The sequence below is a fragment of the Rutilus rutilus genome (assembly GCF_951802725.1).
Source record: "Rutilus rutilus genome assembly, chromosome: 5".
In the NCBI taxonomy this organism is placed as follows: Eukaryota; Metazoa; Chordata; class Actinopteri; order Cypriniformes; family Leuciscidae; genus Rutilus; species Rutilus rutilus.
In genome coordinates this window covers 16,154,003-16,180,386 of record NC_140213.1, presented here as the reverse complement: position 1 = coordinate 16,180,386, position 26,384 = coordinate 16,154,003, and the positions used below count along the sequence as shown (strand labels likewise).

At 38.0% G+C, this 26,384-nt stretch overlaps 1 protein-coding gene across 1 annotated transcript in view; it reads right to left on the bottom strand.

The window, feature by feature from the left end:
• Positions 1–26,384, bottom strand: part of LOC311290242 (neprilysin-like) — a 199,570-nt gene that overhangs the window by 18,071 nt on the left and 155,115 nt on the right. The window contains exons 5-15 of the mRNA XM_084408606.1: positions 19,524–19,604; positions 18,627–18,722; positions 18,425–18,543; positions 18,058–18,123; positions 16,962–17,096; positions 10,204–10,305; positions 9,884–10,020; positions 8,078–8,171; positions 7,867–7,995; positions 4,609–4,707; positions 4,297–4,374 (exon numbers count right to left, since the gene is read on the bottom strand). Of these exons, the coding sequence (XP_084264732.1) occupies positions 4,297–4,374; positions 4,609–4,707; positions 7,867–7,995; positions 8,078–8,171; positions 9,884–10,020; positions 10,204–10,305; positions 16,962–17,096; positions 18,058–18,123; positions 18,425–18,543; positions 18,627–18,722; positions 19,524–19,604 (1,136 nt within the window). The remainder of the gene's footprint in view (positions 1–4,296; positions 4,375–4,608; positions 4,708–7,866; positions 7,996–8,077; positions 8,172–9,883; positions 10,021–10,203; positions 10,306–16,961; positions 17,097–18,057; positions 18,124–18,424; positions 18,544–18,626; positions 18,723–19,523; positions 19,605–26,384) is intronic.

Sequence of the window (26,384 nt, the reverse complement as noted above, 5' to 3'; positions counted from 1 at the left end):
TGCGCTATGAAATTATTGTGTGGCAAATTAATTATAATAGCCTATCAATTTAATAATAAAAGTTGCCTAGGCCTTCCCTAATAATAATAATAATAATAATAATAATACAATAATACAAATAATTTAATACATAAATTGGAAATGCTAAATCATCTTGATATTGATAGCTGATGCTTGTTTTGACAATATCTATGGATACATGATATCGTCTATTGGCGCAACCCGGCACGGGGGTTTATCGCGCATATTTCACACGTATAGTGTGAGCAGTCAAGTCGCAGCTCGACGTTCGGACCGTATTGTGTAAGCACACAAATCCTGAGCTTTGGCTTTACATTGCATGCAATCTACTCGTTCAGTCTGAGTAGGTAACCTTGCTGAAATCACACAGACATCGCACAGATATTAGGCTGCATATATTAGGTCGGCCGGAACCGGGAACACTTCCTATAACACCTTATGTACTCGCTACATTATAAAAAGAATGGCATCTACGCTAATTTTAGTCTTTCTGTTTATTCCGAGGTTAACTGTAATCAGCCAGACCCGGGCCGTATCCAGATCAGATGGTAGACCTGCACCTAGACACGATCACACAATCAAGGTTGTCAACTAGACTCCCCCCTGTGGAGGCCTCATCGACACGACATGATCCTCAACAAACTCGTCTGCATATGCACGTGATGACTCCGATTTTCAACCAGATGGAACTGTATAGTATTCTGAATGTTCCAATCCAATCTGACTTCTGACCTGTAATGCTGCTTGAATCATAATCATACACTTTTCGTTCCTTCGTTGGCCAGAGGAGAACTGGCCCCCCGACTGAGCCTGGTTTCTCCCAAGGTTTTTTCTCCATTCTGTCACCTGATGGCTTGCTTAGTTGGGGACATTTAATTTAAAATTCAACAATATTATTGATCTGCCTGCATTGACACCATTATAAAAAACTGAACTGAGCTGGACGATGACATCACAGTTTTCTCCAGATATATATATATATATATATATATATATATATATATATATATATAAATGAAATAAATTAAGAACTTTTCTCTCTTTTTTTTTAAAACAAAATGAAACATCACTGAACTTACTTAACCCTCTGGGGACCAAAAACGCGCCTGCGCGTTTTGCTCGTTTTTTTTTTTTAGCAATGAAAATAAACACTAAATGCTCTGTTAATTTTGATCTTTCATTTTCGTGTAATACATCAATCGATCCTGTTCAGTTTCTATTTTTTTTCTGTATACTCACAATAAAAATAAAGTGTTTTGCTTTTTGACAAATAAAGAAAAATGAACATGATGCGATTTCTGCCTTCTCTCTGTCAGTAAACTCCCATTTGAAACGCGTTCGAAAATGATCTATAACTCCGCGAAAATTCAGTCGAACAGGCAAACAGACCCACGGGCATAAAGCTTGAGATCGCATCTTTTAAATGAAGTAATTTATATAAAAAACAAATATTCTCAGCTTCTGTAATCTGTATAAAAAGAGAGCGACTCCAGTCGAGCTCATTACAAGCCATTCAAAAGTAATTTGACCACTCCCTGGAGAGCGCGTGCTATTCAAATGCCAATTCTGAGAACCATTTCAGTCTGTGAAACGCCCCCACATCAGCTGTAAACAAAGCGCGTCGCAATCGAGTGAGGCATAATATAGCCTACCTTATGGAGAAAAGTTTCCTCAGAACAGTGCTGATATGAGGAGCAATATCTCCTGATATGAGGAGCAGATCCCGCTGAGGAGTGAGGTAGGCTGTTTTCTTTTCTCAAGTGTTGATGTGGAATAACGTTATGGAATAACGTTAGTGTAGGCCTATGTAAACCGCAAAAAGATGAATCGCATTTCTATAATATGACTCGCCTTTCTGTGAGATGAATGAAGGGTACATATTTGTAAAGACTGTTTAGCCTAAATATGAATCGCGCGTCTGTGTGTGAAAGAATAAACTGCTTTGCTATAGCCTACTGAGATGAGTAAAAATCGACTGGAATATGTTGAAATAAAATGTATTTGTATAAGCAACGTATTAAACTGCAAATTAGCATTTATATGCCCTAATATTTCATAAAAACAACGTTACTTGTTGACTAGATTTGGGTACAGTTTTTAGGCTACTGTAGAATATACTGCCACATCAAATAAGCTTTTGTTTAGCAATTTCTGCTCATTTCTAACGTTATATATATATAACTATATTATTTATATATATTTTATATATATATATATATATATATATATATATATATATATTAGGGGTGGCACGGTACATGAAAAAACATCCGAACCGTTCGGTTCGCTTGTCTCGGTTCGGTGCGCGTGTGCGTCGCGCGGTTTGCACGGTTCGACGCATGCGCAATGTAGCCTCGTGCCCGTGCTAATACAATGCTAAATCATAAATCAGACATATGTAGAATTACATTACAATGTCCAGCAAACGATTTATATAGTACACTGAGTTTACCTAGACATTTAATGAGATCTACTCCACTATATGTTGTTTTTTTCATGTGAATAAATAGGCTACATAGATCGACTGTTCCACGTAGCCTAATGGTCCAGTGGCAGAACTTGCCAAGCGTATCAAAGGTTCTGAGTTCTAATCTGCGATCGTATATATTTTTTTCTTTATCAAAACCGATTATGTTTATCAGCGGTTGTATATCAAGCAGGGACCGATTTGTATGAATTTTGTTTTATTATTTAATCGGAACGAGTAGCCTTGAGTCTCCTCAATGGCTTGAAGCGCGCGTCCGAGTGATGAATGTGCGGCCGCTGCGGTGTGTGCGCGAGCCACGAGAACACTGTATCAGCACCACTGATCGCAACTGCAACGAGCACTTTGATCACTTGATTAAAAAAACACATTTCAGCGCTAAATTGCTTCTTATTTAACAAACGAATGAAACAAATACTTTGCTAGTTAACTGGAAATGTTTTATTTATTTGTATTGGTACACCCGTGCTGCAAGATAATATCAACCCTGGCAAAAAATGGTGGGGACATGTCCCGCCTATGATGACGAGACACGAGGATAAATTGACAAATAACGGTCCAACACAGCCCACGTAGCTCTACAGATGATGGACCTCCAGGGCCACTGAAAGTTTCCTCAGGGTGACTGCTCACTCATATTACTTCAGAATGGGAAATGAGAAGCTGCGTTTTGCAAACACACCCCATTTATGAAATAAATAAATAAATAATTAGATAATTCAGCTATATATCATATGCTGAAGTAAATTTTTGGAGTGTTAAAGATTAAAAGAAAAAACAACAACATGAACCGTACAGAACCGAAAACCGTGACCCTAAAACCGTGATACGAACCGAACCGTGGGTTTTGTGAACCGTGCCACCCCTAATATATATATATTCAAACTAATGAATACATATGATAAAATGTAGGCCTATAATCTTTTTTCTTTTTCTTTTTTACAAAGAAAGAGTACACTTGAAATATTGTTGAAATTGTAATTGTTGTTGTAATTGTAACATTTTTAATAAAATAGCAAAACATATTTACAAGATAGATGTAAGCGAAATCTTAAATGGTCAATATAAGTCTTCTAAATACATCTTTTGTCCTTGCATTGTGGCTCAGTCAGTGTCACACCTGAATGAATGGCTAATTATGCAGAGTCATTATGCAGAGTGGGTGGGACATTGTAATCTAAGGTGTAAACTACTCCTCCCCCTCGCATATTGGCTTTCCAAGCAAAACCTGTTTTACACCATTTAAATCAATGTATTTTTTTTTTTGTGAACAATAAAGCAAGACTATTTTCACATAATTTTGAAGCTAGAACTCAAAGGGACAACATCCATTAGTCAAAAGTCTTGTGGACACATATTTAATATGTGTTTTGTGGTCTTAATTCAGCAACTTTCATTTAAATTTTTTCCAATAACCACGCATAAACATTATTCTCTTAAAAATACAAACATCTACATACACGTTGCTCGCATATTATGGTAGCCCTGTTTGTGCTATATAGAGTGAATTTACACCTTTGCCATTAACATGTTTATAAATAACTGAAAAAAGCACAAATGCCAGGGCATGTCAGAACATCTCAAGGACCCCAAAAACAGCTTGGTCCCCAGAGGGTTAAGCTGCACTGTGACGCTATTTTCTTCTGGAAACAAACTTTGTTGCATTATTTCCTGTTATCTCTGTAAAGCTGCTTTGAAACAATCTGTATTGTAAAAAGCGCTATATAAATAAAGGTGACTTGACAGTGTATGCCCGCCTTTAGTCTACTTTTTTTCTTGTAGCCACTCACATCTTGGTACTCCTGGTCCAGGTATGTGTTGTTCATGATATTTTCTGAGAAACCAATTCTTTCTCTGATTGCTCGTGCCTGCAGTAAGGAAGAGTAAAGAAGCAGTCTTTTTTAAGGTAGCTAATACATTTAATGGATCTGGGGCAATCTTTTTATTTCTTTAAAGACCAAATTTTCTATGGAACGAGCTTTCAAAGTTACCTTTTGTCATGTCTCAGTATAATTTCAAGTCTTTGTTGTTTATTGATCAGCAGTGATTATATAGTATCATTAAGCTTAAACTTTAAACATAGAACTGAAAATAAGCCTTACCTTCTCCTCTCCAGCTTTCTTTGTTTCAGCGTCCATCCAGGCTAGATCATACAGATTGCTCACAAATACCTCTCTGATGTTAGTGATCATCTCATCCATCTGAGCAAATCACAGAGAAGGACATAATGAGACACCATTTCGCCACAGAAATTCCATAAACACTCTGGTTGGGTATTGTTTAGTAGGTTGTGCTCATTTGGTTTTAAGACAGGAGTAATAAATGTGGGCAATTTATACTGCATTGCATTTGTATATCCCAAGGATCAACAGGCACTATTTAGTAAGTCTAGTGCAAAGGAGCAACAAGATATCTATGATACAATAATAAATAGCAAACAGGTTAAACCACGTTTTGTAGGCTTTCAAGGAATTCAAATAAAGTCCGAGCTTTCATGTGGTTCTGACAGGTAGCTAGTATGCAGGCCAAGATCCAATGAGTGTTGTGGAGTGGAGTTTAGTGGAAGGTCTAATCTATGAGGAGGAAAGCAAATGTATCCTAACATTTCTCAAAAGTATGAACCGTTTTCTTTTTCACATATTTAAAGCCAATGACCTGTGCGTAAACAGCAAAACTGTGCATCTACTCCGTATATGTTTGACAATAATACAAAAAATGGAAAAAGAATCAGCTATCTGTAACCAATTTTCACACTCTGCATGATGGATTTATTTTAACTTGAACTTACAAGACATCTCGTTCTCTCATTTATAAAACTGGCAGACTAAGAGACCACTGATAGGTGGATAGTAACAAAGTACATTTACTTGAGTACTGTACTTAAGTACACTTTTTGAGTATCTGTACTTTACTTGAGTATTATTTTTTTCTGGAAACATTTTACTTTAACTTGACTACATTTGAAAGACAAATATTGTACTTTTTACTCCACTACATTTGTGTCAAGGTCCTTGAGTAGAAAGTGTAATGTCAGTCAGGGGATGATTTTGGTTGCATTTTGGTTGGAAATTAACGTCAGTATGACGTTAGAACCCGACTGATACTGGATTCTGACATCAATCTGATTTTCATTTTCAACGTTGGGTTTGGTCTTCTAAATGCAAATTTTGTCATTGTTTTGGTGCACTCTAGCTTATAGATAACAGTAAGGCTAACATATTCATACTAAAAGCCAAAAAAACTTTAAATAGGTAACTGTTTGAGGGAACAGCCATTTGGGTGTCCGAAACCATTGTGGACGTTATTGAGGGCACTTATTCAATCTCACATTCAATCCCACTACTAGAACTGTGTTCTAGAAATAAATTTGATATTGATATGAGGGTAGGTAGACAGGCATAGATTCAGAGGCATAAGGTACTGTAAGTATTACATAGAACAATGCAACAATATTAAAACAATGCATTGACATTTATTTTTTTACTTTTGATACTTAAGTACTTAAGTCTTTACAACTTTTACTTGTAACGGAGTAATATTTGACCAGTAGCATCTGTAATTTCACTCAAGTAAGGAAGTTGTGTACTTTGTCCACCTCTAGCTGACTGAATGTTGTTCCCATTACTTCTAGATGGACTCCTGGACAGATAGACACTGCTGTATCAGGCTAATTATTGGCATATACTTCATGTGAGTATCTGTAACGTTATCCTGGTGACCACAAACCCACTGGCACGACATGGATGTAAAGAGTGATTTGTGGGAAGGTAGCGGTCACCTGATCAAGCACACACACCCACAAGTCCACATACTAATGCTTGCTGTTATGCATGTGCTTATGCAGAAGAGTACGGTCATAAAACCAAATGCTGCTGATGTGCCAAAATCACAAATGTCATCAAGCAAGCTGATATTCAGCAAATTACACAGCACATCCTGTAATGATTGTACACATGAGATTATTGCATTTCGTAATCGTCTCAGTCAAAATGGTCTCAGTTCTCACTAGCGTTTTTAAGCATTTTCCAAAAGTTTCTCATCCACACTGAAATGTTGGAAAATGCTAAATTCACCTTACAGCGCATGCGTAAACCCTCATAAAAACTCATAAAAACTCACCGGGATGATACAGACAGAACAAAGCATAATCAAGTTTTCACACAATTCTTCTGGCAGGATCATTTTATTTAACAAAATATCTCACCATTCACTGATGCATCCAGGTCGCACTCACTCACCATTATATGTTTGGTCTAAAACGCAACTGCTCTCATGTTTTGCTGAGACTTGGGTCTTCCAGCATGACAACGACCTGAAACACACAGCCAGGGCAACTAAGGAGTGGCTCCGTAAGAAGCATCTCAAGGTCCTGGAGTGGCCTAGCCAGTCTCCAGACCTGAACCCAATAGAAAATCTTTAGCGGGAGCTGAAAATCCGTATTGCCCAGCGACAGCCCCGAAACCTGAAGGATCTGGAGAAAGTCTGTATAGAGAAGTGGGCAAAAATCCCTGCTGCAGTGTGTGCAAACCTGGTCAATAACTACAGGAAACGTATGGTCTCTGTAATTGCAAACAAAGGTTTCTGTACCAAATATTAAGTTCTGCTTTTCTGATGTATCAAATACTTATGTCATGCAATAAAATGCAAATTAATTACTTAAAAATCATACAATGTGATTTTCTGGATTTTTGTTTTAGATTACGTCACTCACAGTTGAAGAGTACCTATGATAAAAATTACAGACTTCTACATGCTTTGAAAGTGGGAAAACCTGCAAAATCGGCAGTGTATCAAATACTTGTTCTCCCCACTATATACAGTATATATGTTTGTATTTATGCTACAAACATGCTAACAAAGGATGATTAAAATGTCATTTCCATGACAGAAACTGTGCTATGAAAAACACATATTGTAGGTTGAGATGTGATGGAAATATTCACAACAGTGTTTTCTCAAAAATGACTTAGTGAGTGTAAAAATATTTGTAAGTTTTTTTTTATTTTTTTATTTTTTTCCTATTCCCAGTGGCCATAGTTGAAGGACACCCCCCCTCCCCCCCACAACAACCCGACCCCACCCCACCCCACCCCACCCCACACACTCATACTGTGCAGGGTGCTACCATGTGCATGTGGTGGGCTTGAGGCCAGAAGAATCCAGTGATTAATGGAGTGTTAGAGAGTGTGTTTTATGACAGGTGGCATTGGTGCACTGCTCAGCTGTTCTTATGCATATGAGGGAATGGACCCGACTCAAGTCATACCACACAGGACTGAGATTATGTACAAACACACAAGCACATCCAGAAACCATTATAGGACCCACACAGACATACACTGCATGCCCACACAGCTCACCATATCTTTGCTATCTCCAGCAAAGGCTTCCTCCACGTACAATCTCCCCACAGCATTCTCCATGTTGTTGTTCACATAGATGGCACACTGTCTCCAAACTGCTGCTTCAGATGTAGTCCCATAGATAGCCTAAGGTGGGATAAAGAGCATAAATGTTTTTAAAATTATGACAGTTAATTCACAGTTTGAATAAAAATGTTTTGGTCTTTACCTTTCTGAAAGCTTTTCTGGTTTCCCTGTATTGCCTGCTTAAACCAACCACCAGATTCATAACAAAACGCCACACCAGGTAGTTCTGCATGTCCCTGCACATACAATCACTTGGTTTATACTGTATATTTTTAATTTGTATAGTGAATTCAGGGAGCCCAGTTATAGAGATAGTTCCCTTTTGAGTGGAACTCAACCCTGCATTATGACGTTAACACTATGGGAACGCTTCTGTGTGAGCCGGTGTCTGAAACACGTGTGGAAAACAAGCCTATCACATTGGCCAGAGAAAGATCATGTGACGTAACATCAGTGCGCCATGAAGACCATAAATAGACGCCCAAAAAACTTGTCATCAGCTTCTTTGTCTCCAGGAAGCCGTTTGTTTACGTGTGTCACAATGGAGAGTCCATTGTGTGTGTTAGAAGTAAACGAAAAAAGAATCAAAGTTTGTCTACAGTCAATGTTTGTTGTGAAAGATCAAGCCATGGCATCAGACAAGCAATATAAACAGTGTGTTCCGCCATGCCCCCACTTTCTTATAAGGAGTGACAAACATGATCTGTGTGTGATATGCTTAGGAGCAGAGCATGATAGATCTTCTCTTGGGGGAGGCGATTGCACTCACTGTGAGAAATTCACTTTGAGGAAGCTCCGCTCATGTCCAGCTCTCTTCTCGAGGGATGGGAGTCAGCCGTCTGTGCCCTGTGGTTATGGTCCCACATCTGCCAAGGCGGCGTGAGATGGACTCTGTCCCTTCCCTTGCTGCTGTTAGAGGTGGTTACTCGAGCGGTAGAGAAACTTAGTATTGAATGGCCAGAAGTGAAAATGCAAAACAAGAAAAGTAAGCTATATGAGTACTTTCTCACTAGTGGTCAGGGACATCAGCCCCATAAACATCTGCCATTTTTTCCAGATCTCCACACTGAGGGGTCAAGGTCTTGAAACAACCCATACTCGGCTTGTATCAATACTCCCTCGACGTTGCGTCACCTGACCTTTCTCCGGCCAATGTGATGGCTTGTTTTGCACAATGCAACATCTCGTTCCCTCTCAGAGAACCATTACATGCGTAACCTGAGATGTTCTTCAGCATTTTTAAAGTGTACACATCTTTACATTTTGCTGTCTGATCAAAAAAGTTAGTTAAAAAACAGATGTTAGAGTCAAAATGTACAATTCTTAGTTTTTTTACAGAATGTTTCAGTGTTCATAATAAATTAACCGTGCACATTATTTATTTTTTTATTCTATTCATGTGTACTCATGATCTTTAATTAAAAATATTAATGTCCCCTTCCCCTCGCAATGACATGAGCAAGGACTGGGCATTAAGGTTTTCCAATGGCCAGATGAGTTTTAAAACCTCTCCTCGAGCAAACTGTCCCTTACATGAAACAAATGCTGCAATTAGCAAATGACATCGATGTCCTGATGGACAAAATCAGGCCTTGTCCCATATTAAGTCGCTTCACTCAGATACATAAAAATAGGTTAAAAAAGAAAGGAAAAAAAGTTTTCGTTCCATGCTGACTTTAAAAGGCGTTTCAGATTGCTTCTGATTCATTTGTCAAGGTTAGCACATTGTATTGTAGGATACAGCATTTCATACAGTGTATCCTGCACATTTAGGAAATTTAGTAGCCCATGCTGATATTCCATGTATAAAGAAAATTTCCAAGCACAGTATGCATATTGTATACTAGAAATATAATATAATATAGTGTGGTTGTGTTCTATAGCAACATTTTAAAAGCATATTCCAGACTAGAGCACTAGATAGAAAACTGTGCATGCAGTGAACTACCTCTTTGTGTACTTGGCAAGAACAGGGTTGAGCCTCTTAAAGTAATTTGGGGCATACACAATAACCTCCTCACTGTCTGTAATAGGAACACCAACTGTATCCATGATCTTGTTAGTAAAGAGCGTCCAGTTAAACACCTGAATAGGAGCAGTGCAGAAAAAAAATCAGTTATTTCATTTATATGGAGGATAAGAAAAATAATACTGTTCATTAAAGATCACATTATAGATATTATAGGAAAACCCATAGATGTTTATGATAAGGAATTGTATGCAGTAGAATGGGAGGTAACACTTTTTTTTTAATCTTTTTTTTTTTACCCTGGAATCAAAGTCCAGGGTGAAGTTGTTGTTCATGGTCTCCAGAGGCACCTTGTTATAAAGCAGAACCGGGTTGTTTCTGTCCTCTGGTGTGTCTGTGGCCTATGACGACAGGGAGAGCATGGATATCAGTGCATTTCCTGGGATGCAAGGAGATTCAACAGGTTTTTGTCCAGTTTTCTTCTGCCATTCCAGTCCCTCCACTTTATATATACACAGCAGCCCAATCCCCTAATACTATAAAAAAAATGTATTTGTTTCTTGCCATTGCTTCAATAGAGAATCAAATCTAGGACATGTAACCTTGCTGTGTACACTCCTCTGAACCAAATCCACTGCTGTTGCATAAATCCATATGCCACCGTTGCCATTTTGGTAACCCTTCCTTTTACAGTCCCCTAATTACTAGGTATTTACCTGGTAAATATATGGTAAGTTATAGTTGGTTATTGGTAATTACCACAGGTAGCAAGTATGTAAATGCAGAGAAACTACAAACTAATTACTAGGTATTTACCTGGTAAATATATGGTAAGTTATAGTTGGTTATTGGTAATTACCACAGGTAACAAGTATGTAAATGCAGAGAAACTACAAACTAACTACTAAGTATTTACCTGGTAAGCATATGGTAAATTATAGTATTTTAGTGTGTAATTACTTAAGGTGATTAGTATGCAATTACAGAGAAACTACCAGGGAAAAAAAACACCACTGTTAAATATCAACTCAACAAAGTACTGTGTACTTGTTACCTGTTTAGGCTGGTAATAACTCCGATTTAATTGTGTACTTCCTCAGAATGTAGGCAGACTATTTTTAGAAACACCTGCAGTATTACCCACCAATTCAAGTTAGGTTGGTAGTTATCCTAGGGTTATGTTGGTAACAGTCCATGTTTATTTATTACTATCTTGAAATTAAGACGGTAGTTTCCAATAAATTACCTTGTCTTACATAGTTGTTGTTCATTGCTACACCCATTTATAGAGGGTTTATCAAATAATTTACCTTACACTTACCTGGTAACTACCCCGCAGGAACAGTTTTCCCTAATGTCATGGCACATCTTAAATACTGGGTATGTTCTTGCAAATGTTTTTACAATTTACTCAGTAAGTAAAGTGCAACTGTACTGTAAAATGAAGCCTTGTTTATTTCCATGGTATTACCGGAATTGTACCATATAACTTGATCATTCCCTTTTCCATATAGTCACAATTTTTTACCTCATATGTCCTGCAACGTTACCAAGGAAAACATGACAATTTACTCAGTAAGTAAAGTGAAACTGTACTGTAAAATGAAGCCTTGTTTATTTCCATGGTATTACCGCAATTGTACCATATCATTCCCTTTTCCATAGTCACATTTTTATTTATTTGTTTTCCTAGTATGTCCTGCAACGTTACCAAGGAAAACATGACAATTTACTTGGTAAGTAAAGTGTAACTGTACTGTAAAATGAAGCCTTGTTTATTTCCATGGTATTACCGGAATTGTACCATATAACCTGATCATTCCCCTTTTCCATATAGTCACAATTTTTTTACCTCATATGTCCTGCAACGTTACCAAGGAAAACATGACAATTTACTCAGTAAGTAAAGTGAAACTGTACTGTAAAATGAAGCCTTGTTTATTTCCATGGTATTACCGGAATTGTACCATATCATTCCCTTTTCCATAGTCACATTTTTATTTTATTTTTTTTCCTAGTATGTCCTGCAACGTTACCAAGGAAAACATGACAATTTACTCAGTAAGTAAAGTGTAACTGTACTGTAAAATGAAGCCTTGTTTATTTCCATGGTATTACCGGAATTGTACCATATCATTCCCTTTTCCATAGTCACATTTTTATTTATTTGTTTTCCTAGTATGTCCTGCAACGTTACCAAGGAAAACATGACAATTTACTTGGTAAGTAAAGTGTAACTGTACTGTAAAATGAAGCCTTGTTTATTTCCATGGTATTACCAGAATTGTACCATATAACCTGATCATTCCCCTTTTCCATATAGTCACAATTTTTACCTCGTATGTCCTGCAACGTTACCAAGGAAAACATGACAATTTACTCAGTAAGTAAAGTGAAACTGTACTGTAAAAGGAAGCCTTTTTATTTCCATGGAATTACTGGGATCTTACCCTATAATCTGTTATAGCTACGTAACTGTATTACAGATTAAGATCCCAGTAATTCCATGGAAATAAAAAGGCTTCCTTTTACAGTAACGTTCCAGTTTCTCTTTACTTACTGATAATGTTCAACGTGATCTCATGAGAATACGTGTGTATTTTTACGTAAAGTGTAATTCTACCATACGTACATTACTTACGTTTTATACACACAGAAACGTATAGTATTTACAGCACTAAAACGTAAAATGTTTGCATTAACAGCTCAAAAACAAATTATTTACGTATGAACAACTCTATACCGACGTACATATTTGTACGCATTCTTATTTATGCATATTAAAATCGTGGCATTAATGTTTTGACTCTATTGCATTCAAATGTCTTATCAATTACGTTTTCAGTCGCATTTATGCAGTTTACTCAAGAAATAGACTAATAACATTTCGCTCTGTTCGTGCCTTCTGCTGCAAACTCGTTTCGGAGGATTAGCATACATGCAGTTAAACAAGAATACACTTTAAAACCTTAAAAGTACCTTATTTAATCGTTTAACCATTTTAATATTTAGTTTATTTACAGTGAGACACAAAATGCGTTTTCTCCAATAGAACAATAATACACCAAAACCCAACATAAATTCACAAAAGACATCAATTTTATTATAGCCTACTTGATATAATCCAAATCTTTAGAATCCATACGTTTGCAAGAAAGAGATCCAAATTCAGCCCTTTATCCAGTGAGTGATCTTCATCTCCATTCCACAGGCTTTAACAACAGCGCAGTCTGTAACTGTCAAATCCCGCGGACCCGCGCTCGTGATGATGAATTCAAATTCAAAAATTGCGCCCTCAAGAAGCGTTACGACATGTTTTACTGCAGTGATATCAAACGCTCATTGGCTCTCGCCTGTTCGTCTATGTTCGTCACAGATTGCGACATGTCGTATTTCAGTCGGTAAACTATATTTGAAATGGAGAAGCGCGCGCGCCTTCACACAGAGCGAAGCCGGATTAACATTTTCATGGATTAATCATTTAAATTCTGCTCTGTAAATTACCTCATTCAAAATTATTATATACTGAAAGAGAGGACTGTGACTGCAACACATCGTCATGTGAACGACTTTTGGTACCGGTTTTGACATTTTCGCAATAAATAAATTATTGTGATTACACGTTTGTTGTTTTTCTTCATAACTGTAGCCTATGTAGTTTTCTATCTTTGAAAATTACGTGTTAATACTACACGTATTAACATTGAGACCAGGCTGGAATGTTTTAGTTAAGTTGCAGAACACACGGTAAAAGTTTGTGATTTCAAAAATGTTTAAGCAGTAGCAAAGGATGTGGTAAGAGTCTGGTAATACCATGGAAATAAACAAGGCTTCCTTTTACAGTACAGTTGCACTATACTTACTGAGTAAATTGTCATGTTTTCCTTGGTAACGTTGCAGGACATACGAGGTAAAAAAAAAAAGAAAGTGACTATGGAAAAGGGAATGATATGGTACAATTCCAGTAATACCATGGAAATAAACAAGGCTTCATTTTACAGTACAGTTTCACTTTACTTACTGAGTAAATTGTCATGTTTTCCTTGGTAACGTTGCAGGACATATGAGGTAAAAAAATTGTGACTATATGGAAAAGGGAATGATCAAGTTATAGGGCACAATTCCGGTAATACCATGGAAATAAACAAGGCTTCATTTTACAGTACAGTTTCACTTAACTTACTGAGTACATTGTCATGTTTTCCTTGGTAACGTTGCAGGACATATGAGGTAAACATTTTTGACTATATGGAAAAGGGAATGATCAAGTTATATGGTACAATTCCAGTAATACCATGGAAATAAACAAGGCTTCATTTTACAGTACAATTTCACTTTACTTACTGAGTAAATTGTCATGTTTTCCTTGGTAACGTTGCAGGACATATGAGGTAAAAAATTGTGACTATATGGAAAAGGGAATGATCAAGTTATATGGTACAATTCCGGTAATACCATGGAAATAAACAAGGCTTCATTTTACAGTACAGTTACACTTTACTTACTGAGTAAATTGTAAAAACATCTGCAAGAACATACCCAGTATTTAAGATGTGCCATGACATTATGAAAAACTGTTCCTGCGGGGTAGTTACCAGGTAAGTGTAAGGTAAATTATTTGATAAACCCTCTATAAATGGGTGTAGCAATGAACAACATCTATGTAAGACAAGGTAATTTATTGGAAACTACGTCTTAATTTCAAGATAGTAATAAATAAACATGGACTGTTACCAACATAACCCTAGGATAACTACAAACCTAACTTGAATTGATGGGTAATACTGGAGGTGTTTCAAAAAATAGTCTGCCTACATTCTGAGGAAGTACACAATTAAATCGGAGTTATTACCAACCTAAACAGGTAACAAGTACACAGTACTTTGTTGAGTTGATATTTAACAGTGGTGTTTTTTTCCCTGGTATTTCTCTGTAATTGCATACTAATCACCTTAAGTAATTACACACTAAAATACTATAATTTACCATATGCTTACCAGGTAAATACTTAGTAGTTTCTCAGCATTTACATACTTGTTACCTGTGGTAATTACCAATAACCAACTAAAACTTACCATATATTTACCAGGTAAATACCTAGTAATTAGTTTGTAGTTTCTCTGCATTTACATACTTGTTACCTGTGGTAATTACCAATAACCAACTATAACTTACCATATATTTACCAGGTAAATACCTAGTAATTAGGGGACTGTAAAAGGAACGGTTACCGTGATTTTTATTGAGCATGAGCATTTAACTGTATTTTTATTGTCAAGAATGTCTCAGCAGTGTGGGTCTGACTTAAGCTCCAACACAAATGACTAGGCCTGTAATACATACTGTGTAAACTGAATAGGAATGAGCTCACTATCATAAAAGGTAAAAACCTCACCAGGAACACTGAGGGAAACATGGCAGTGATGTTTACCAAAGTTGTGCTGTACAGCCACTCTAGCAAATTGTTTCAGTGTGGAGCACAAACACAACATATGGGTGAAGCAAAGAAACACACTGTTCCTTGGGCAAGTACAATAAAGTTTCAAGTAATTCCCTATTATTGTCCAGATTTAGCTTTTTAAAAAAGCTCAAATGTTTTCAAATGTTCAAAGGGTACAGTAAATACTGTATTTAAAATAAAATCAAACACATTTTAATGGTCCCTCTCTTTCTAATAGAGTTTTATTCCAATCTTTGTAATATTCAATTGAGCCTCAAAACCTTGTTTTTCTAGCCCATGGATTTACATATGTTAACACCACATGGTCAAAAGTTTGTGGACACCTGAACATCATATGTGTCACTGGTTGTTTTGGTTTTTGTGTCATGTTCAGGTTTCATGTTCTTAGGCTTGTTTGACTTGAACCAGCACTGCACAGACCGATCATGACAGACCGGTTTATGACATCAAAGTACCGGTACTCACGGTACTTTGATGTCATACACTGATCGGTCTGTGCAGCGCCGGTTCAAGTTGAACAAGCCTCTTGTCTCATTGTCTCTGTCATGTTTCCTGGTGTTATGTGATTCTGCCATGTCTTCTGTGTTGTCATTGGTTCATTGTTTCATTGTGCACAGGTGTGTTTTGTTCAGTCATTAGTCTAGTGTATTTAAGCCCTCATGTTTTCCATGTGTCCTTGTCAAGTAATGTTACCTGTAACCACTGTTGGGATGTCCATGTCCATGTCCATGTTCATGTTCATGTTTAAGTCTTGAGTTTCATGTCATGCCTTTGTTTTATGTTTGATCTTGTTTTGAGTATTAATAAACTGCACTTGGGTTCTACAACTTGCCTCCATGTTAAAGATAACAATAATTGACAAGAACACATGGCAAACATGAGGGCTTAAATACACAAGACACACCTGTGCACAATGCAACAATGAACCAATGACAACATGACAACACAGAACACATGGCAGGATCACATGAGGGCCAGGGAATCACATGACACCAGGAAACATGACAGAGACAAGAGGCTTGTTCGAATTGAACCAGACAAGAACATGAAACCTGAACATGACACAAAAACCAAAACAACCCATGAGTGACAATATGTGCTTGTTGATCATTTTATTTCAACACCTGCTTGCTGCAGTCTCCTGGGAATTGCCTACACTAAATGTTGGAAGTGGTGGCTGTGGTGATTTGATCTGATTCAGACAAGAACATCAGTGAGGTCTGGAACAGAAGTTGAGTTCAGGTTGAGCATTTACTATGCACACAAGGACATTTCCATTCCTGAATAGAAAAGGTTTGCCTTATTCTACTAAACATGTTTGTCTGAGGAGATTGTAAGGCTATATTTTTATTGTTGTGCATCTTCTAGTGAAGGGTGTCAACCGAACGTAATGGAGTGAACGCAAAATATAAATGATATAAATATAAAAATATATGTAAATTATAATATGTGAACATGAAATTACATTAGTGAACATCTGGTGATATTTAAGTGCTGCAGTCACTATTAATCTTCTCAATAGATTGAAAGGTGTTGATTACAACAGTATATCAGGTCTGTTAAGACAGCAGAATTTTAGAAGCTTTCCATGCTTACATTAGCAATTTCCTTTTCCATCATCATTACCCGGGCAACCTCTTGCCTGATATTAGTGTCATTAACCTTCAGACCCCGGTCAGTTCGGATAAGCTTTGCCAAGTCAGTCATGAAGTTCTCATATGTCACACAGGCCTGAGGAAAAAAACAAATTGAAAACACATGAGTGCTAAATTCAATACCTGTCAGCATGCATATGTTCTTCATTTATATGCAGTATGACAACACCCAGATCCTGGCTTCACGGTTGTTTAGGAAGCATTTGTGCACTTTGTGGGAAATTATTCAATCTAATTCCTTCTTTCCTCTCATCCTCTGCTTTCCTGCAAAAGGTTACATAATAATCATTGATAATCTTCAAAATGGAAACAAAAGACCAGAATCTTGGTCCAAGTGTTTCCATCTGTTTGTCTCACTGAGGCTTCCCCACTTTCTTTATTGCCTTTTTTGTTTCAAATGAACCAGGTCTGAAAAATATTAAAGGGACATAGCATTTATAAGTCTGAACTGAATAACGATCAGTTGATGATAACTAACAGTTTGTATCTGAACACTCCAGTCCAAGAGTGACTGTTTCTCCAAGAGAAATGAAATGCAAATTGATTATCTTATTTTAAATTAGAAGACTGTTAGATCTTTTAGGAGATGTACAGGCTTATCTTGCACTTCTAACTTGTGTGGTCTGGGCAAATCCAAGGTAAAGCTGGAGGCAAAATTTGATATTCCTTTCTGAGAGTAAATTGAGGTTGATTTACACTTTCAGATTGATGGCGCAATAATTTCAATCTACTGTACACAGGAAGAACTCAAGGTATGAAAAAGGCCATATGTTGCTTCATCTGTAACTCCTACATTTGGTAAATGTCATAAATAAGCTTTTGTATTGGATCAATAAAGAGTGAAAGAAAATGTCAGAGAGAGAGAAAGACACCTAGAGACCCTAATAATCCACCAGTTAGACTGGCTTGAACCAGCATGAAAGTTAATTCTGGTCTAAGCTGGTCTTTTCTGTAGGGAGGGGTTCAGGAGAAAAAAAAAGAACCAAAAATTAAGTTTCACAAAACCCACCTGTTCCTGTTTAACAGGCAATTCTTACCTCCTCATATGGCCCAGTGCACACATAGTAGTCTCTTGAGGAGAGGCCAAGACTTGGCTGGTCGAACTGGCACAGAGAATAAAACCAGGAGACAATCAGGCTTTCATTCTTAATTGAAAATCCAATGCATCCACATGTAGTGCCACCCTAATAAACCTGTATCAGTTACTCCAATTAAAAACCTCACAGACCCATGAACAATAATACTGTTTGTTTAAAGCAATTTTAAGTCTTTGGATTGACTTCTTGGAGATGGCGTGTAGAGAGGGTTATTTTTTTTTCTGCCATGGAGAAGTGTTTTAAACAAAAGTAAACATGGATTTGTGTTTGTATACAAAATAAGTAGTCTGTTGTTGCGCACACCTACATGAAGGATGTGTGCATTGGAGTCTCGGTCATCTGTACCAATAAAAAAGCTAATTAGGATTTGCTTTCCATATTTCTCATTAAGTTTGGCTATGGCATCTTCTGCTGTCCAATTCATTCCTGTAGAGGAGGAGAGAGGAAACATTTTATACAATGTACATATGAGGTAATTAGGGTTATGCGACTGAGAAATATTCTCCTACCGTAAGTGGTGTCCCAATCATCTGTTGCTATAGGCCACTCAAAGACATCTGGCAGCATTGTGAGGAGAGGTGTCCCACCTCTCTGTTCAATGAGGCCTGTCAGGAAAATATTAAAGTAATACAGGCTTATTTAAGCAGCCAATGCATATGGAAATTGTAGTTAGTTTTTGTTTGTTTGTTGAGAATATCTGCATGTTTTGCAGCTCATTTAAACAACTACATAATGATTTCATAATGACAATCTCCATGGACAATGTCATGACAGCATCTTACTGACAATTTTAGAAAATGTAATATTAAAGGGATAGTTCGGCCAAAAATGATATTTAACCCATGATTTACTCACCCTCAAGCCGTTCGAGATGTATATGTCAATCTTTTTTCAGACGAACACATTTTCAGTTATTTTAGAAAATGTCTTAGATCTTTCAGTGGTTATAATGTGAAGCTATGGGGTCCACCTTCTTCAAGTCCCAAAATGTGCATGCATCCTTCACAAAAGTAATCCATCCGGCTCCAGGGGGATAAACGAAGGCCTTCTGAGGGTAATCCGTGCGGTTTTGTCGTAAAAATATACATATTTAAAACTTTATAAACGAAAATAACTGGCTTCCGGTAGCGGTCGACGCGCGTTCACGGAGATGGATGCTGGCATATGACGTAGGACGTAGCGTAGGAAGCGTCGTGATGTAGAACGAACGTAGAGTTTTGTTTTGCTCTGCTCTCTGGCTGCGCTGTCACGTTCGTTCTACGTCACGTTCTACGTCACAACGCTTCCTACGCTACGTCCTACGTCATACGCCAGCATCCATCTCCGTGAACGGTTAAATATCATTTTTGGCCGAACTATCCCTTTAAGAGCCTATATAATTATACAGCCAATTGTTTTATACTCACTTTCATTGGTGCAAGACCTATAGAGAATTTTGGCTTTGGTCAGTGAACTACTGCTTCCACTCTCTTCTCTCTCTAGCACTCCTATAGAAAAATAATATAAAGTATCATTGCATTGGTTGGACAGTATAACAGACTTTAAAAATGTCAGTTTTTAATCATCATCATAGAGAGCAGCTAAACATGGTCCCAAATGAAAACCTTATGCATCATGCTTCCGTGTCTATTTTGCTTCTGTCTACCTCTCCTTCAATAAGTGGGCCAGCTGTTTTTCTAAATCTCTCATATCCTATTTGCAGTACTTGAGTTCAGATTTTGTTTTAATTAGTGCTTGGGTCTCAGCATTTCCTGTGAAAGGGCACAGATCATGTGTGTGTGTGATTGGATTATAAAGACCGCCTGGTGGCCATGTGGCACGAACCCCTACAGTTTCGAAACTCTGTCATTTCATCTCAGTCACTCTTTTTCTCCATCCACCTGACATGTGCAATTATATGCTTTTTTTCTCTCTTCCCATGTTATATGTAGACCTACTTTACAGACAAATACTTGTTTCAGAAAGTCTTGAAAAACTTGCAGCCTGTCATTCATCTAAAGCAAAATACAAAAATCTGAGAAAATAATTCACTAATAATAAATTGTGCCCACTGATAGCATTGTCTATTTGCATGTACTGTACGTTGTTTTAACAGCTGATCCACTTATATGGATAGATCACTAAAAAAAAAGAAAATTCTGTCATCATTTACTCAGTTTCATGTTCTAAAAATGTGAATGTAATTGTTTATACAACTGTAATAAATGTAATTGTTCTGTGGAACACAAAAGAATGTATTTTGAAAAATGTCTCCTTCAAAATATCTTTTGTGTTCCTCTGAAGATAGAAAGTCATAGAGGTTTGAAGTTACATAAGGGTAAGTACAAAATTGGTAACACTTTACAATAAGGTTCATCAGTTAACATTAGTTAATGTATAAACTAACAATGAACAATACATTTGTTACAGTATTTATTCATCTTTGTTAATGTTAGTTAATAAAAATACAGCTGTTCATTGTTTGTTCATGTTAGTTCACAGTGCATTAACTAACAAACAAATACAACCTTTGATTTTAATATTACTAAATGTATTAGTAAATGTTGAAATTAAGATTAACTAAGATTAATAAATACTGAAGTATTGTTCATTCTTAGTTTATGTTAACTAAAGTAGTGTAGGATTTGAGGGCGAACCAAACACAAATGAATCTTCCAGGTGATTTGTTCAAACATAATTCCACACAGAACTCAACATTCCAGACCCCAAATCACCAATCCAGAGCCATAAAACCCAGGCTCCAGCCAGTCTACGCTAACCAACGAAAACCCCCAGCTAAGAACTTTATGGCCATGCAAGCTTCAAAGAGATGAGCCCAACTAAAGGAAGAACGTTGTCAACGTTTGATAGTTTTGGAAAGACTGATTGGTTTAGAGATGGCACAGCTCAGTGCTCGATCAAGATAACAGCAGAAGCTGCTCGATCCCACGACAGATATACAAAACAGACCTCCATTTTCTTAAGGAACTCTGAATGACCCAGAGTTAAAATCTCTTCAAACCACAGAGAACTGAGATTTTACCTATAACAATACATAAAATCATTCCAGAACAATTTTCGATGGACTTATAATCAAACATCATGCAACTACATAATTCTATGTTGTGTCTACCACCTATATGTGTGTCTAATATGCTTAGAGCCCATATATAAGTCATGATTTGTTATAACTATTAGATGTTTGAATGAAAGTGTGTCTTGTTTCCTATCAGTACGATCGTATGTTCTTAATGCATACATGGGTCTAAAATGACCCGTATTCATTTCCTATGTTATTTCAGTGATGGCTGAGTGTTTCTTTGCTGAATCTTTAAAAGATATGTTTTTTTTTCTTAATTTTTTTTTTTTCTTATTCTAGGTATTCATTAAATATTTTGTTTTTGATTTCCACAAATCATTATGTTAATGTTTCCTTTCTTACTTTATAAACAAACACTGTTTTTTATTTTATTTCTACATCAATTTTACATACATGGGTCAAAAATGACCCATATAGAAACCTTTGATATTTGCACATTTTTGCAAGTAGGAAGATTTACTGCAGAATACTATTCACCTGCCACACATTTCACAACTCAACACGGCTTTGATGCAAGTCTTATTTTATTTTAACCACAGAAAATATTTTATATTTTGTAAAAGATGGACATATTTGAATATTAGGCTATGGTTACCTTGACCTTGTAATCCTAGTGAGAAATTATGTGTGAGAAGGAGAAACATGTCCAATACTATTAGCTAGCTAGCTGGTGACATATTCTAGCTAGCTAATGTTAGCTACACTAAAAAAAAATATTGTATTTTAAAGCTTATTTACATGTAGAAGGCCTAACAGTTCATAATCCTTCATATGCTGAAATGATTCAATGTTTTAAGAGTTTAGGTGTCATTTGTCATTTGTGAGGCATGTAAGCACTAAGATGGCAATTTGAGATGCCGCTGTACCAGTGCGATTTTATTTTGTTTGTTGTTGTTACGTGCTCCGAGGATATGGTGTTTTTGTTGTTGTTTTTGCTGTCACTCTCTCTCCGCTATCACCTCTCAGGGCGGTGCTGCTGGCTGTCCATCATCATTATGACGTACATCTGAATGGGCGTCCTTACTATAAGAGACTGACGTAGACCGGAAGCGGGAGAGAGAGAAGGAGCTTTGTTGGCTTTTGTTTTGGGTCACGCGGTGGCGTGCCTTGTTTTTTTGTTTTGTTATCTGCTGTTTATATTTTGAGTTAACCGTTTATTTTTCTCTCAGTGTTGGTTATTTTTTTTGGTTTACGTTGGACTTGAGTCCTTACGTTTCTTTTTGTATATTGCTTTATAACCGGCCAGGGAGTAGTGAGTAGGAGAGTATGTCACGTGACTTCCATTCATGCAACACCTAGGGAAATCCGTGTTAGTACATCAGGTAAGGAGCGGGTGCTACAATTGTATGTTTTTGTTTTTACGTAGTGTAGATTAGGTAGGGCGTGCTGAGCGCCGTCGATTTTGTTTTGTTTTATTTTCTTGTTGTAGTAGTTTAGTGGGGATGGGAATGTAGTTAGTTTGTGGGTTTTGTTTTGTTTATTTCTTTAGTTTAGCCCCGCTCAGGCTCCTACTCCCTGGGTACGGTATTTGTCTCTCTCTCTTTTGTGCACGTTGGTGCTACAAATAAATATGCACTTTTATGATTTAAACTATTTTTGTCCTTGTGTCCTTTTGCACCAGCACCTTAAACACATTAACCGGGTTAACTAATCCGGGAATTATTTATATTATTTTATGTTGTGTTCCCTCATGCCCTTAGCCATTTTAGGGACGTAACATAAATGTGGGGGCTCGTCCGTTCCTTAAAGCCTGGACGTTGTTGAGGTGCTGGTTCAAGTTAAGTAGCTACTTTAGAGAAGGATTTAGTACATTTGTTGAGTGCATTAGAGAATAATTTAGGGATTGTGTGGGTGTTTTCTTGTGGATTTAGTTGGTGGCCTATGGTTCGTTTGTGAATTTCATTATGACATCGTACGCACAAAATTTCATTGAGAACCCTTCGTTTGAGGCGTTTGAGAGATGTCGGAGAGATGAATTGATTGTTATAGCTGACCACTTCCGAATTTCTGTTAGGCAACAATTATTAAAAAGGGAAATTAAAGATTTTTTATTGCATCGATTAGTGGAAATGGATATTTTGGTTTTATCGGAGACGGAGGGAGAAGCAGTTCTAATCGCCGATGATGCGCAAAGTATAAAGGCTGGGGAGGAAGTTGTGAAACTCGTTGGGACGGAGATCGAGGTCGAAGCCCGAGCAGCTTTGCCACCCTTTGAGCCGTTTTCACCGGCCACGCCGGGATCGATAGGGGAGTCGAAACTGAAAGTTCGTCTCGCCCGACTCCGTATGGAAGCGGAGGAGAGAGCGCAAGTACGCCAGGGCGAATTTGATCTGCGGCTCAAAATCCGTAGGTTGGAAATAGATGCTGAGAAAGAAGTGAACTTGCGCCGGTTAGAGATGGAGGGGAGGAAGCTCGCATCTGTCACTGCTGGTCCGGTCACTTCTAACTCGGTGAGTAAAGCTATTGCAGTTCGAGCTTCTACAGCCTCGGCTGCATTCGATGTGAGTAAGAATCTTCCCTTGGTGCCTTTGTTCAGAGAGTCGGAGGTGGATAGCTATTTTGGAGTTTTCGAACGGATAGCGGTCTTGTTAGGATGGCCAAAAGATGTATGGGCATTATTGTTGCAGTGCCGGCTGTCAGGAAAAGCTTTGGAAGTTTTTTCTGCACTTTCGTTAGCGGATAGTTTACAGTATGAGACCGTTAAGACAGCTATCCTTCGTTCGTTTGAGTTAGTCCCAGAGGCTTACCGGCAAAAATTTAGAAACCACAAGAAAAGTGTGAATCAAACATTTGTTGAATTCGCTCGCGAGAAAGGGGTGTTATTCGATAAATGGTGTGTATCAAGTAAAGTAACAGATTTTTCCTCTCTTCGAGAATTAATGTTACTTGAGGATTTGAAGAAATGCTTGCCGGAACGCATCGTTCTGTATTTGAATGAGCAAAAAGTCACTGATCTTGCCACGGCAGCCGTGCGCGCTGATGAGTTTGCGCTCACACATAAGACTGTGTTTTTTAGTGCGCACACGGAGAGAAACACGACTGTTGTTGCCCAGCCACAGTTATTTCAGGGGAAACCTGCTAACGAATCGGCGAGGATGGCGAATGAACAATCGAAAGAGAGACGTGAGTGCTATTATTGCCATAAAGCTGGTCACGTGATTGCAGATTGTTTAGTGCTGAAACGCAAACAGCAGAGTTCGCCACAGCAGAAGCCTGTTGCTTTTGTGAACACGGTTTCTGAAGATCTGACAGAAGTGTTACCTGATGGTATATACAAACCTTTCTTACTGAGAGGATTTGTATCATTTAGTGGTAAGCTTGAGGAGCAGGTGGAAATACAGATTTTGCTTGATACCGGAGCTGCTTACTCATTTATATGTGCTGATGCGCTGCCCTTTTCTGATCAGTCATATTTGGGATCTAGCATTTTAGTTCAGGGGTTTTGTATGGAAGTTGTGAAGGTGCCTTTACATCGTATACATGTGAAGTCTGAGTTAGTCACTGGATTTGTCAATGTGGGGGTGCGTTCTGCACTTCCAGTTCCAGGGGTATCATTTATTTTAGGAAACGACCTGGCTGGAGGGAGAGTATTGCCTGCACTAGAAGTAGTTGACAACCCTATGTTGACTCCGGAATCAGACGAGTTATTCCAGACGTACCCCGAACTTTTTCCCGCATGCGTCCTCACTCGTGCGCAGGTTAAAAAAAAGGGTGATGAGGTTGTATTGAATGATACCTTTTTGTGTGTAGCTGATGAGTCTGGTGAAGTTGCTGCATAGGGTGATCCTGTTAGTAAAGATTCGGAAGTTACTAAGGTCAATGTTCTTTTACCCTTATCAGTGACTCGTGAGGAAGTTGTGGAGGCTCAGAAGACGGATGAAACTTTGTCTAAGTGTTTCAATGCAGCAAGGGATGGTAAAGACAAGGGTGCTTTATATATTATAGATGATGATCTGCTAGTGCGTAAATGGCAGCCGACCACCACTGTGAGTGACGAGGGTGCATCAGTATACCAGGAGGTGATTCCCTCGGTCTACCGCCCTCACGTACTTTCCTTGGCTCATGATCACGTTTTATCCGGGCATTTGGGGGTTACTAAAACGTATGGCCGTATTTTGCGACATTTTTTCTGGCCTGGACTTAAGAAGGATGTAGCAAATTTTTGTCGCACATGTCACACTTGTCAATATATGGGAAAACCGAATCAAGTTATTCCCTCGGCTCCGCTTGTGCCAATTCCAGCCCTGGGTGAGCCGTTTGAGAGTGTAATTGTGGATTGTGTGGGACCGCTCCCTAAAACAAAATCGGGTAACCAATTCGTTCTCACTATTATGTGTTCTGCTACTCATTATCCAGAGGCCATACCTTTACGTACGATTACTGCTAAAGCTGTAATTAAGTCCCTCATTAATTTTTTTTCTACTTTTGGATTGCCGAAATTCGTCCAAACTGACCAGGGAACGAATTTCCTTTCAAAATTGTTTAAGCAGGTATTGAGTTCGCTCAATATAAAACATCGTGTGTCAAGTCCATATCATCCCGAAAGCCAGGGAGCCCCAGAGAGATTCCACCAAACTCTGAAATCAATGCTGAAGAAGTATTGCGTGGAGACGGGTAACGAATGGGACGAGGGAATTCCTTTCGTTCTATTCGGGAGACTGTACAGGAGTCATTACGGTTTAGCCCAGCTGATCTGGTCTTTGGACATTCTGTTAGGGGACCGTTAAAAGTGCTTAAGGAACAAATGCTAGGCATTAGTTGTGACTTGAGTCCCAAGGTTAATGTGCTGGATTATGTTTGTAGACTCCGTGAACGAGTGCAAAACGCCTGTGACTTGGCTAAAGATTTTTTATCTCAGGCTCAGAGTAATATGAAGAAACGATTTGATAAAAAAAACAGTTCTTCGTTCATTTTCCGTTGGAGACAGAGTGTTAGTGTTGTTGCCTATACCCGGGTCTGCATTGTCAGCATGCTTTGCAGGACCGTATGAAATCGTGGGTAAAAAGAGTGAAACTGACTATGTGATTAAAACGCCTGACAGGAAACGACAACGAAGAGTCTGTCATATTAACATGCTGAAAACGTATCATTGTAGAGATGACGTGCTGGTAAAATCTCCTACGGAGGAGATTGCAGGGCCCGCGATCTCTCCGGTGGCTGTGAATTGTCATGTAGGAGCGTCATCTGC